Source organism: Taudactylus pleione, unplaced genomic scaffold (genome assembly GCF_031769625.1).
Source record: "Taudactylus pleione unplaced genomic scaffold, aTauple2 ptg000092l, whole genome shotgun sequence".
NCBI classification, from domain to species: domain Eukaryota; kingdom Metazoa; phylum Chordata; class Amphibia; order Anura; family Myobatrachidae; genus Taudactylus; species Taudactylus pleione.
In genome coordinates this window covers 12,527,501-12,541,135 of record NW_028284494.1, presented here as the reverse complement: position 1 = coordinate 12,541,135, position 13,635 = coordinate 12,527,501, and the positions used below count along the sequence as shown (strand labels likewise).

Genomic DNA, 13,635 nt, shown 5'->3' with positions numbered 1-13,635 from the left:
CCCACAATGACATTCAGGGGGTCTGCATGTCACACACATGTATTGGGACAGAGTGTTTGTTTAAACTCAGGTAAAGCCAGAATTACGAGAAGCCGACACATCGAGCTACAAATACAAATATATATTTATATATGTATGTATATATATATATAATATATATATATATATATATATATATATATATATATATATATATATACACTGTACATACACACACATACAGACGCGTGTAGATTATGGTATGTACAGCAATGAGTACTTGTAGCTCGGGATGAATATGTGGATTGCACTATTTAATCTGTATTTTTGTCCTTTACTTATGTACTTTGCAAATGTTACAAACCGTGTTATGACGTATAATTTATATATATACATATTTACACAGACATATATAATATATTGAATAACTGCACAGACACATACACGAGTATCTATGCTATACCACCATATTAACCCTTCCAGGTAGGCAGCAGCATGCAGCAATGCACAGAGGCGGCTTTGGGAGTGATAGTAAGGAGACAGATATAACTGTGGGCTGGGGTGCTGCAGCAGCAGCAGTAAGGATAGTGGCACACAGGACTACAGGACCTGTAATGTGATAATAAGCCCAGCTGCTCGGTGCAGCCTCAGCCAATCACCTGGGGGGAGCGCTGACGTCTCCCCGCCCTGCGTCACACCAATGGAGATTGAGCTGAGTTGGAGCAGAGAAGTTTGAGTAAGAGATAAGGAAGAGAGTGCAGGATCAGCACTGACTCCGGCACTGCAGCTGAGGGAACCTGGGCTGATCAGACAGGCAGAGCACAGCCTGGGCACACTGCTCTGCACCCTGCAGAACCATTTCCCTCTGCCTGTGGATACACCAAGCTGACACCATTTCACTGTGGACAATACACCCTCTTTCAGACATGGGAGACATGGGAGACCCTCCAAAAAGTAAGCAGCGTTTTTGTTTTTGTTTCATTCCTAGCTGGGGTTGCCTCCTGTGTAGCCTATACGATTATGGAAGATCTCCAGTGCACAACTTGGCCCTGGTGACACTGTGTGTGTATGTGTGTGTGCTACAGCAGCCCTGTGTATTGCTGCTCAGCCTCATTATTGGGCATGGGGGTTGCACTTCATATGGCAACACATGTCTCCATCAAGAAAAGGGGGGGTCTGCCTGGCATGGAAGTATGGAAGTGCAGCCTTGGACTGACAAATGACACGTGTGTGTGTAACATTGTGTGTGTGTGTATATATATATATATATATATATATATATATATATATATATATAATTTATTTATTTTGGCTGCCACATGCCTTGCTCCAATGTTGTATCTGACAGCAGAAGACGCTTAATTTGAGGCATCCCTCTTCTAGATTCCCTTGAAACACAGTTACCCAGGGGCAGATCACTTGCCTGATATAAGTACACATATAGCTGATGTTTGTAGTGCACACTGACAGTTGTAGACTCAATTTAACACATGTTCAATCTTCTTTTAAATTAGTGTGTGTCAATGATTTGGATGGCACACAATCACCATCTAATAAAGATATATATATTTTCTGGTTTGTTGTGTTTTTTTAATAATATTATTATTATTATTATTATTATTATCATTATTATTATTATTATTATTATTATTATAATTTTTTTTTTTTTTTTTTGGGGGGGGCTGCTTTTAACACACTCACAGGCTACCAGTCACGCCCTATAGGAGAGAGACGCTAAAAGTGTGTTTATCTCTGTAGGAGAGTAGAACGTTTAGTCAATCATGTTATTTATTTCCCTTGCAGAGAAACGACTGATTTCCCTATGTGTTGGCTGCGGTAATCAGATTCACGATCAGTATATTCTGAGGGTTTCCCCGGACCTGGAGTGGCATGCAGCCTGTCTCAAGTGTGCAGAATGCAATCAGTATTTGGATGAAACGTGTACTTGCTTTGTTAGGGATGGAAAAACGTACTGTAAAAGGGACTATATCAGGTATGCACATTAAAACAGTTTTATTTGTAACTATTATTGAATCCTATTTTTTATAACACTTTAAAAAACTTTTTTTTTTACTAAATACATTGGAAGATAGATAGATAGATAGATAGATAGGTAGATAGATAGATAGATAGATTATATGAAATTAGCGTCATTTAATTTTTCATTTTTTTTTCAATATTTACTATGCCTTCTATAAATTATTTGATAAACTTGTTTATTTGTGAATGCAGCCGTGGGACAATACATAGTAGTGCATAGTACTGATATTTGCAAGTGTCTTGTTATTTTTTTTTAAATTAAAATATAGACCAGCAGATCGCCTGGAAAAGTGGGTTTACTATATAGTGATTTATGTAACCTCCCCTCATTTACCCAGCTTGATGCTGACATGTCAATATTAAAACAATTCTGATATCATCTAACATTTAATTTTAAACAAAAATAAACAAATAAAAAAATATGCATAAACATTAGCTTGTGCATACATAGGACTGTCTGCTCCCCTTATCTTATCTCTGCTGATGAATTAGAGCAGATCGCATTGCCCCATCATCTGGTCGCAAACAATTGGGATATTTAGATAATGGCAACTGCTTCCTTCCTCGCATTAAAATCTGGAAACTGATAAAGGGCTGTAGATACCAAGTGTCACACAACAGGCACCCTGGATAAACGTTTAGATTGTCCCTATCCTGTTTACCTGAGCATTCCCTCTATGCGACTCTCCAAAAATATCATTAGTATTTTTTGTATGTGTCACGTAGGTGGAATCTGAAAAATAACAATTGCAACAAAACTTTTTTTTTATCAATTTATATAACCAAAAAATAAAAAATAAACAGGAAATTAGCTGAGATTTTAATCAATGCAAATTTAGACGATATTTAAATATTTTAAAATAACTCGAAGGGTAGTAATATATGTTTTGGACAATTGCAAAAATGAATTCGTTCCACAAACAATATTGCAGTGAGGTGAAATACAAGGGGAGGGCTATTTTGTATTTACTATAAATTAATAAAATGCTTTGCAGAAATTTTGCGATTTACATATAATGTATTAGGATAGTATTAACTGTAGCAACGTTAAATTAAATATTAATTCATATAGTGAAGCCTTTTTTGCATTATATATTGCATAGTGGTGTAAGAACAATATTAAATTTATATGATGTAAGTTGTAAAAAAATTACTTATTTTTATTTTATTGTTTTATTTAAAATAAAAATGTTTCCTTTTGGATTTGGGGCCTGGACTTGATCCCAGGGGTAAACTGGCATTTTCTCTGTAAATATACTGTAGGCTGCCATGTTTGCTTAGTATAAGGTGGAACTGGTATTACTGATAGCAGAGACAGTGGCTATTATTATTGTTTTAGAATTTTTAATAAGAAATGCTTGTTGTTGAGGCACTGAGGTCTGGGGCATTGCCTGGGTAGTTATATGCAGTTATGTATATAGTTTAGATTCCCTGAAATCAGATGATTTACATGTATAAGGATCAGTCAGGACTCAGGTTACAGGCAGAGGGGTAATAGCAGAACACACAGAGAGGGCAGATGAGGGGCAGGAGCTGTACTAGGTGCCCACAGTGACAGTCCCTGTCTTCTCTCTCCCCCTCCCCATGTCCCGGCCTCGCCTGCAGGTTGTACGGGATCAAGTGTGCAAAGTGCAGCATCGGCTTCAGCAAGAGCGACTTCGTGATGCGGGCCCGCTCCAAGGTCTATCACATCGAATGTTTCCGCTGCGTGGCCTGCAGCCGCCAGCTCATCCCGGGGGACGAGTTCGCTCTGCGGGAGGACGGCCTCTTCTGCCGGGCGGACCACGACGTGGTGGAGAGGGCCAGCCTGGGGGCCAGTGACCCGCTCAGCCCCCTGCACCCGGCCAGGCCCCTGCAGATGGCAGGTACTTTTTCCCTTCCGGACTACGGTGGTGCTGCGCTACAGTATGTGCTGCTGTCACTGGGGGACCTGGGGCTGTCTCCCTGCTGCCTGAGCCTGGCCCTCGGCCACTCCACTGTACATCTTCTCTGATGGGATGGTACACAGCCAGTGCATCCCCTTCCCCTCCACAGTGACACAGCAAACGGTACAATGTATCCACGGAATGGATAGAAGCCCGGGATCAGCAACAGTCTACAGTCCTGGAGTAATAGATGCGCTCAATTCTATGTGTTTATATGTCTGTGTAATATATATATATATATATATATATATATATAATGTTGATCCACTGTACACTGCACTGTTTAATACTATATCTGGAGTCTAATGGTATGTAATCACTAGAGTATATGTGCGTGTGTGTGTATACATGTAGAGTATATATATATATATATATATACATATATATATTTATATACACATACATACATACCTACATACATTTATTAGTCTATACACACATGTGGAATGTTAATAATGACACTACAAGCTTAAGCAGTTGGGAGTGGGTTAACTGTTTCTACAATACGTTAGATTATTTGTTCCTTGCACAGGTTGGTCTCCTTTTTTGCTGTTATTGGGGGCCTTTTATATTTAGGGGTAGGAATTTCCCCCCTCCTCCGCCCCAACATAACCCCCCCCCTTTACACCTCCCAAGTACCCTCCTCAGCCCTCAGCAGTATGTAAGGATAGACCAGAGAAATGAATGCAGATACTTAGACGGTAATTTTAAACTGTCAACAAGCTAATCTGCAGTAATTGCCATCTGAAGTGATCCTGTGATTGGGAGGAGAATGATACTGTGGGTTGGGGGGCTGTAACTGCACACTACTTCTAAGGGGGTGTATAATGCGTGGCAGGGGGGGTGTATAATACCGGGCAGGGGGGCTGCTTTCCCATTGAAGCTGTGAGCAGTGGCACAAAACCGCAGGGATCATATGGCACAGTTTGGATAAACTTGTTGTTATAATCGGAAATAAGGACATTTTCCAGTCCATTTCTGACTAATTGAATGGAGATTGGATACATTTAACTAAAGTCAAGAAAATACCTTGGGGGGTGCTGCACTGAATCTGCTTCCTCCCCACCTGAGCCTGCTAGACACACAGACATAGAGCTGACAGCCTTACAGTATACAGTACATTGCTTGGGGTATCTCCTGTCTCTTGAAAACACTGAGGATTATAGTGTAACCACACACCTAGGAACCCCTGCCTTTATTCTGCATGTGCCGATTTTTACTGTCCGGCCTTATCTACTTAACACAATATTTAAGGAGAAGCCATATTTGCCCTTATTTTATTGTATTTAATATCTCGTTTTAGCAGGGCCTGTATAGTTCTTATTCCAGGTTAGGAGTCGCTATTGTCTTATTTATTTAGCAAATGTTCATTTGTTTTTTTTGTGATAGCATGCCAGGTTTTCTGCAAATGTATAAGTTCACACTTACTTATAATGCACCTCAGATAGTCATAAATGGGGTGGGGGTGGGGTTCTGTGCACATTGGTGTAGTATTTTTAGGATGGGGGTTACAAGTTGGAGGCATTGATGAATTGTAATGTGTATTAGACATGATATAAGTGTAAACGTATTTAATATAAGATTTATTTTGGGATATGCTGATTACAACTAGTGGAGGTGACTTTGAGGAGTTATTTTATGATTGGTTCATTGATTTTACAGCAGAACCCATTTCTGCCCGGCAGCCCGCCCTCAGGCCCCATGTCCACAAACAGCCAGAGAAGACCACCCGGGTCCGGACAGTCCTTAATGAGAAGCAGCTTCATACATTGCGGACCTGCTACGCTGCCAACCCCAGGCCCGACGCCCTGATGAAGGAGCAGCTGGTGGAAATGACCGGTCTGAGCCCCAGGGTCATCAGAGTCTGGTTCCAAAATAAGAGGTGTAAGGACAAAAAGAGGAGCATCTTGATGAAGCAGCTCCAGCAGCAGCAACCCAATGATAAGACAGTGAGTCCTGGGGGGGGGGGTCTGGCCTGGGGTGGGCTACCTATAAAGTGGTCTAGGCAATAACACTGTGATTATATATTGCTTTATTACTTATCCCTAAAATGGCTTATATTATACGCCTGATTCTCTGTAAGGAGACAGACAGCTCTACTGAATGGAATGTTATATAATAATAAACCCTACCGAAAATATAATTATGTTCCATACATCCTTATGGGTTATGATATGGGGGGTATTGTCAATATATGATAAATAAATTATAAGCATGTATAAAGTGCCCTGCCGCAAATAAACAAATATCTGTCTCTATCTATGCATTATATATATATATATATATATATATATATATTTATATATATATATATAATGTTGCATATAATATATTGCTCTGACTCTTATCAATTCAATATACATTTAATGCTATACATAGATAGATAGATAGATAGATAGATAGATAGATAGATATCCCCTACATATCTATTTATAAATATATATATATATATATATATATATTATATATATATTTGTGTGTGCTACATTTATACATTTTTAGTAGCTGTTCATTCTACTTCCAAATTGTGGTTATTTTAGCAAAACTATTCCGGATTTTCAGCATTTTCCCACATCAATTCTCGTGAGCAAGTCTGCTGTTCTAATTCCTCGGTGTACTTTACAATAGCTGGGAGCTATCTGTCATAAGCATAGGGGCAGATGACATGGATCAGGCTGCAGCTCACCTTGCCTGCCCAGGTAGTCAGCTCTATGTAGTAACCAGTGCCCTGGGACGCGTAGCCTAATTGATACAGACATCTGCAGTTATAATGGCGACTCTGACAGCAGTGATCCCGACTTTGTGTGTGGCTAAAATCTCCTCATAAGATCTTGGGGACCTTTTCTCCATATTTGTATTAGGTTTTATATGAGAAATCACTATATTCCCCGCAAAGTGTAAATAATTGCTTCTATAAATACTGATCACTTGTCTTAATGCTGTTTATTACATACACCCTTATGCTATATCAGGAGTTATCTCATTTGCTGCTGAATTACAGTATCGTGTTGTATATTAAAACAAAATGTATTAATATAATATTGCATAACATTGTAAATAATAAAGTGTTATAATATCGCATAATACTTTTATTACACGGTAATGGTGCACTATGTTTTGCATTATAATATATAGCATTTTAGAGGGCATACGATTCAAATCGAGGTATTATACTTTACAGTACAAGAGGACACATTGTACAGTGTACGTAGCATAAAAACACTCATTATTACAGTGGAGAAAATAATATATTTAGTTTATGTATTGTATTGTCACATATAGCAGACCCTTGGTATACATATTATTGGAACGGTGTAATCATTACAGGAACGGTGACCTGTCATGCTTTTTATTGTAGAATATTCAAGGGATGACAGGGACCCCTATGGTGGCCTCCAGTCCCGAAAGACACGACGGCGGATTGCAAGCTAACCCGGTAGAAGTGCAGACTTACCAGCCTCCATGGAAGGTCCTCAGTGACTTTGCCCTGCAGAGTGACATTGATCAGCCGGCCTTCCAGCAACTGGTGAGTTCTCACTTACAGGCAGCCTGGCTCGGGAGGAAGGGATTCTGGGGAGTTTGGGGGGAGCTGTAAATTCGGAATTGTTGGGGGATTTGTCCTACTTTACCAAATAAACAGGACAAAAATAAACAATATCAGCTCCTGAGCATGTGTATGTGTGTATAAAAATATATATATAGATAGATAGATAGATAGATAGATAGATAGATAGATATACAGTATATATCCGCACTTTTATACCTTGATCAAAATAATGTATATCGTCTTTTTAAGAATAAATTGTACTATAGTTCATTCTACAGGTTTGTGTGGATTGTGTCTCTCTAGCTGCAGTAAGACTACAAGACATGTTGGTCCTTGTGGTTCCACAAAGTATGGCGAGTCACAGCCCGCTTTTAAATAAAGTGTATGAATTCTGAGTAGATGATATCTTATATATGACCTGTTAGTGACACAGTGGCTATATAAGAGCCCCACCACTGCAGATGACCTCTTTCAGATGTATGTTGCTTTCTGCTTGCCCAGAAATTCCTTTCACACTCTTCTCTCTCTCTCTCCCTCTCTCTCTCTCTTTCTTGTTCTGCCTCTAATTGAAGACCTGTTTCTCACAGGTTAATTTTTCAGAAGGGGGACCAGGATCCAATTCCACCGGCAGTGAAGTGGCCTCTATGTCCTCTCAGCTCCCAGATACCCCTAACAGCATGGTAGCCAGCCCCATCGAGGCATGAGGAGAAAGGACTCTGTGGTCTCCCAAACCCCCTTTTTTTGTATTGGAAAAATCGGGACATCCACTGGCTCGGACTTCAACACAAAAAAAAAACAAAAAAGTATTTGACGACCTAGCTTGATGCACCAGAGCACCCAGGATAGTCCATCTGATGCATGGAGGCCGTCTGGAGATGATGGCATGGTAGCAACACTGTGAAGACAATCATTGGGATCTTACTAGGATTGAACAATATCCACTATGGTCGTAGGAGCATTACCAGTCCAGGACAAGGAGAAAAGTAATAATAAAAAAAAAAGGCATAGAGGATTTATATCTAAGGATCTCCAAACATAAGCATTAATATATTTCCCTGATCACATTTCACAACGACAGGCCAAGGTGGAGAGATGGCAGAGATGATCCTAATCGGAATGGTGCTGTTTTATCTATGTAACATCACTTAATCATTGCCTTGCCAAACAGGAGCTCCACTCAGTCTGAGACTGTAGACCAGCTAAATGGACAATGACTGAAGGGATCATGGAGGATTACAGGTGGAGCTGTTTTACATTGGTTAGCAATGTTTTAAGTTGACTCTAACAAGGGGGAACCAACTGTTAAAAAAAAAAAAATATCCAGGTCTCACATAGCATGTAACTGTTTCTGAGAACCCCCTCCTTACATGAAGTCCAAAAAAAATCCTCTAAAACATTGCTTTATTTTTATTTTATTTTTTTAAATCTGCCTTTAATTATTATTATTATTTTTTTTTTATTATTATTTTCCAAGAAAAAAAAGGACATTTCAAAGAAGCATTGCAACAACATGGTATACCTCTATTTTGCCACAGGCGTCTCTGGATTGTGTGTGTGATCCTTTGACAAAGAACTTTTATTCCCCCGCCCCCAAAGATGTGTATAGTTATTGGTTTAAACGACTGTTCTCTCTCTGGGAAATAAGGAGAAAGGGAATCATTTTGTTTGCTATTGCTATTGCATTGCAAAAAAAAAAGGAAAAAAAAGTTATAAAGTTATTTATTATTTATTGTCGAAAGACTTGCCACTTTTCATGTTATTTGACTATATATATTTTTTTTGTTTGCTGAAGTAAAAAGAAAAGAAAAAAAAACAACAAGAAAAAAGAAAGCTTGTATCGTGGTCTCTGAATTAAATGTCGTGTTGTGTGTTTGTTGTCTCTTCCTAATCAAAGCACTGTGAAACAATAATAATAATAAAATAATAATAATAATAATAATAATAATAAAAAAATAAAGTATACCCCCCCCTGCCCCCCTAACCTCCTGTGTAGAAGTAGAACCGTCACAGGTTGTGTTCTCTGGAGTTGACCCGACAAGAAATGCTGCAATCTGCTCAGTAATCAGATCCACACTTCAGCCTACCTGTAACACAGTACACCAGGCAAGCTGCACATTACAGGGCTCACACAGACACATCGCACACCCCTGCAAAATGCACGGTGTGCGCCTGTGTATCCGCTTACCACCTAACAATGCAGGACCAATTCTCCAATATGAGGCAGAATAATGGAATCCTCTAGCTGCTATCTGTGTGTACGAGTGTGTGTATATATATATATATATATATATATATATATATATAAGGCATTGAAATGTTATTTGTTTTAGCAATCGCTATTGAGGACTGTGGTGACTTTACAAAGTCAGGTGTTGTCAATGTTTGTCTTTGGGTCTGTTATCAGGGTCATTGGCAAATCCTCATTTATTGACTTTCTGCTGATAGTAGGGGAATTGGTTTGGCTCTGCGTTGCTTTTTAAATGTCCTTATGTCTTTGTTGTCTAGGACGTGTGGCCTTAACTTTCTATGACCAGTGTTCGACAACCTGTTGCTATTTTGGAAGCTGAAATAAAACTTCCAGGCTGCAGGGCCAGCAGTAGACTGGAAGGGCACTCTGGCAATTGTAGTTCCACATCATCCTGGGGTGGCACTGGTTGCCTACTACGTTAGACTATAATGAAAGCATAGCAGTAGAGACCAGAAAATAGAAGGATTTTTGTCCTCGGGTAAAACTGTATGTGCCAAGGTGTAATGAGTGAGGTTTACAAAATGCCGTCTACATTCCCTTGCTATACTCTAGGCCAGAGGTTCCCAAACTCGGAGCTCAAGGCACCTTAACGGTCCAGGCTTTAAGAATATCCGTGATTGAGCAGACATGGTTAAATTAAACAACTGAGTCACCTGTGCCCTAAGCGAGAGAGAGAGAGAGAGAGAGAGAGAGAGAGAGTGTGTGTGTGTGTGTGTGTGTGTGTGTGTGTGTGTGTGTGTGTGTGTGTGTGTGTGTGTGTGTGTATGTGTGTGTGTGTGTGTGTGTGTGTGTGTGTGTGGTCTGCACAGGATCATGTAGGTGTTTGTTACCCAAGATAATGTATTTTATTTTTGCAGATCATTTTGACCGAAGCAATCGTTGATGCAGTTTATACAGTGTATGGTTTGTTTAGCATAAATTCTTACACTGTAATGACTGATGGCACAAACAGTCTGCATAGATAGCTGATATGCAGTCATAGTGTCTGTACAGTTTTATATACTGTTTGCATTAACATGAGTGAATTAATTGCAAATTCTGCAGGATTTAGGAGGACAAGGAATTGAAAATGTTCTGATGATTCATTATTTTGTCTTTTCCAAATTCTTACATTTTGCATATGTTTTACTATTGTTATTCTATATGGAGACTGGAAGTGTGATGTAGGACATGCCTGGCAAGCTATACACTTATTATATGTAGTTCTCCTTATTTTATATCCATACTGTGTCCTCCACAAATATGATTAGACCTAGAATATAAATTATTATTAATGCAGGTGACTTTATTTAATATAATTTAATTTGCTATCCAATGACAGGTGCATGTGTTTTATTACAAACGATTTGCAAAGTCTTCATCATCACCTTCATCTTCGTCTACATTTTTTAAATTATTTTTTTTTAAATCGTAAATTAATTTGTAAGCCTGTAAATATATTTTGTTTGTGCATCAAATATTGTGTTGCCTTTTGGCAGAGACAAACCCTGTGTTATCACCGCCAGCCTGTAACTAAATAGGGGGAGATACTGGGTCTTGTAGTACCACAGAACCTCTCGGAGCCACAGGTTGCCTATGACTGAGTATAGAGCAGTAGATGATAATTCGTTTAGCAAGGTTAAGCGACTAGCAGCAGTGAGCAGGGTCTATCTGTCTCGCAGTTTATAATGGCAGAAGCAATTTATCAAATGTGATCTATTTTGCCACCTTGAGTTGATACTAAGAGTAAATACAGCATTTATACACTTATTTACACAACGAGATATCTTGTGGAACAGAAAAACTAATTTTAACGGACTGCTGTTGATCTCAACTTTAATAAATAAACATATATATATATATATATATATATATATATATATATAAAAATGTTTTTAGCAGAGATAAGTGACATGTATTGGGCAAAGTTGTGGTCTAATTCTGCAACCCCCTGACCCCACCCTGGGCTGTGAGGGGGCTCCGGGAAAGGATGGGTTAAGCCTGGTGGAGGGGCTGGGAGTAAATCCTGTTTACTGATTGTGGCAGATTGTTGTTTTCTAGATAACAGTGCACGCCACTGAATGACAGTGTTTCAGCTGAGGCGCCACAAACATAAATGTAGCTGCTAACATTCTCCCAGACCCTAATGGGGGATCTCTCGCCACCTCCCAGGGACTTCACAAGTGCAGACAGTGGGGTAGGAGGAAGGAGCTGGATATAATGTGATGATTATAGGGTCGGGATGGCTGTTTTCCTGCTTAAACGGGTGTAAAGTTTTTCTTTTCTTTTGTTCTGACCCGTGTTATAGTTCTAGAGTTGTTTTAAAATCCCTTCTTGACAATGGAAACTTTAATACGTGTATATACACTCATACTCTGTAGAACATGTTAAATATAATAAATAATAATAATAATTTATTAATAATAATTTATTATTATGATTGATTATTAGTATTATTATAAGGATTATAAATACTGATTAGTCTACACTGTGATGTCCCATAAATCTTCCTTAAGTTGCCCAGTGTGTGTTTTATATCATGCCCTTCACTTGTCATAACTGCTTAATTTCCAAATAAAATTAATTCAGGGTTATTGCTCCAATACTGTACTATATACATTTAGTTAAGGATCATTGCTCATGTACTGTACTGTATACATGTAACTCAGACTCACTGCTCCAGTACTGTACTGTATAAGTGTAAATCAGCCTCGGTGCTCCTGTACTGTACTATATAAATATAATTCCGACTCACTGCTCCAGTACTGTACAGAGTAAAATGTACAGTAATTCCGACTCATTGCTCCAGAACTGTACGGTATAAAGGTAATTCAGACTCACTGCTCCAGTACTGTACTACTATAATTCAAACTCACTGCTCCAGCAATGTAAAGCATTTATTTAATTCTTGATCATAGACCCAATACTGTATGAATATTATTCAGACTCACTGCTCCTGTACGGTACTGTACAAATCTAATTTTCAGTGCTCCAGTATGGTACTGTATGCTTGTAATTCAGACTAACTGCTCAAGTAAGGTACTGTATAAATGTAATTCAGACTCACTGCTCCAGTACTGTATATGGTTATAATTCAGACTCATTGATCCAGCATTGCAATACATGAATGTAATTCTAAATCACAGATCCAGTACTGTATGAAAATAATGAAGATTTACTGTTCCAGTACTGTACTCTGTATAAATAAATGGATGCTCACTGCTCCAATGCTGGAAAATATAATCCCTGCTCACTTTAGCTCAAGTGTCAGCTGTATCTGATTCCCACACATGAAATGTCTTCATCCTTAAATCTCCGAAGCTGAGTATTTGCACGAGTCCTTCAGTCCCCCGGGAGAGGAACATAGGGTGTCAGTGTGTGTCTTCTCCCTTCCTACAGGAGGCTGATCAGATGGGAGATCCTGGAGGCTAATCCAAACAAGTCTGACTTGTGAGGTCCGCAGTCTAGACAGAGCTGGGGACACGGCGGCTCCTTATCTGTCTCTGGCATCAGCCTGAAGAGACTCTCTTAATGCCCACAGCTATAGGATCTCTGCCTGTAAGAGAGTGGCCTGGAGACACCACTCCTAACCCCAGAAGCACAACAATACCTGCAGAGCAGCACAAATCCATCTATGTTATATAATAAGACTGTGCAAACAGTAGCCAGATCTGCATTCCCTCACCTTCTATGACACCCTAAATGAGGGGGCCCATTCTGTTTCCAGCTCACAATCACAGGGGAAGTGTCCCTTAATCTGACACAATTAACACCATCTCAAGATACATCATCTGGGGTCTACTGGCTAGAAAAAGACGATTAAATGCAGTATCAGTTTAATAATAGTAAATCAAACTGGGGGTATCACTATCCAATTAGTGCACAGTCTAATGCTTATGTCTTAACATCTGATCTTT

At 39.2% G+C, this 13,635-nt stretch overlaps 1 protein-coding gene across 4 annotated transcripts; it reads left to right on the top strand.

Annotated features, from left to right (window-relative positions):
• Nucleotides 1–716: 716 nt before the first annotated feature.
• On the top strand, nucleotides 717–9,346 carry ISL1 (ISL LIM homeobox 1). Of its 4 annotated transcripts, none has more exons than XM_088469493.1 (6): nucleotides 717–933; nucleotides 1,783–1,972; nucleotides 3,625–3,884; nucleotides 5,610–5,893; nucleotides 7,303–7,470; nucleotides 8,079–9,346. In XM_088469493.1, exons 1-6 carry the CDS (start codon nucleotides 906–908, stop codon nucleotides 8,193–8,195), a joined length of 1,047 nt encoding a protein of 348 aa, XP_088325619.1. In that variant the 5' UTR covers nucleotides 717–905; the 3' UTR covers nucleotides 8,196–9,346. The 4 variants fall into 4 exon arrangements, with proteins under 4 accessions (XP_088325619.1, XP_088325617.1, XP_088325618.1 ...); XM_088469491.1 differs by having other exon boundaries at nucleotides 8,064–9,346; XM_088469492.1 differs by having other exon boundaries at nucleotides 5,607–5,893.
• The last annotated feature ends 4,289 nt before the right edge of the window (nucleotides 9,347–13,635 follow it).

Excerpts from the sequence above, each read along its gene's own strand:
- ISL1 (XM_088469490.1), top strand. The coding sequence starts at position 906 with ATGGGAGACATGGGAGACCCTCCAAAAA. Across the intron at positions 1,973-3,624 it reads TGTAAAAGGGACTATATCAG|GTTGTACGGGATCAAGTGTG; the intron begins GTATGCACATTA and ends CCTCGCCTGCAG. Across the intron at positions 7,471-8,063 it reads AGCCGGCCTTCCAGCAACTG|ACCTGTTTCTCACAGGTTAA; the intron begins GTGAGTTCTCAC and ends CTCTAATTGAAG.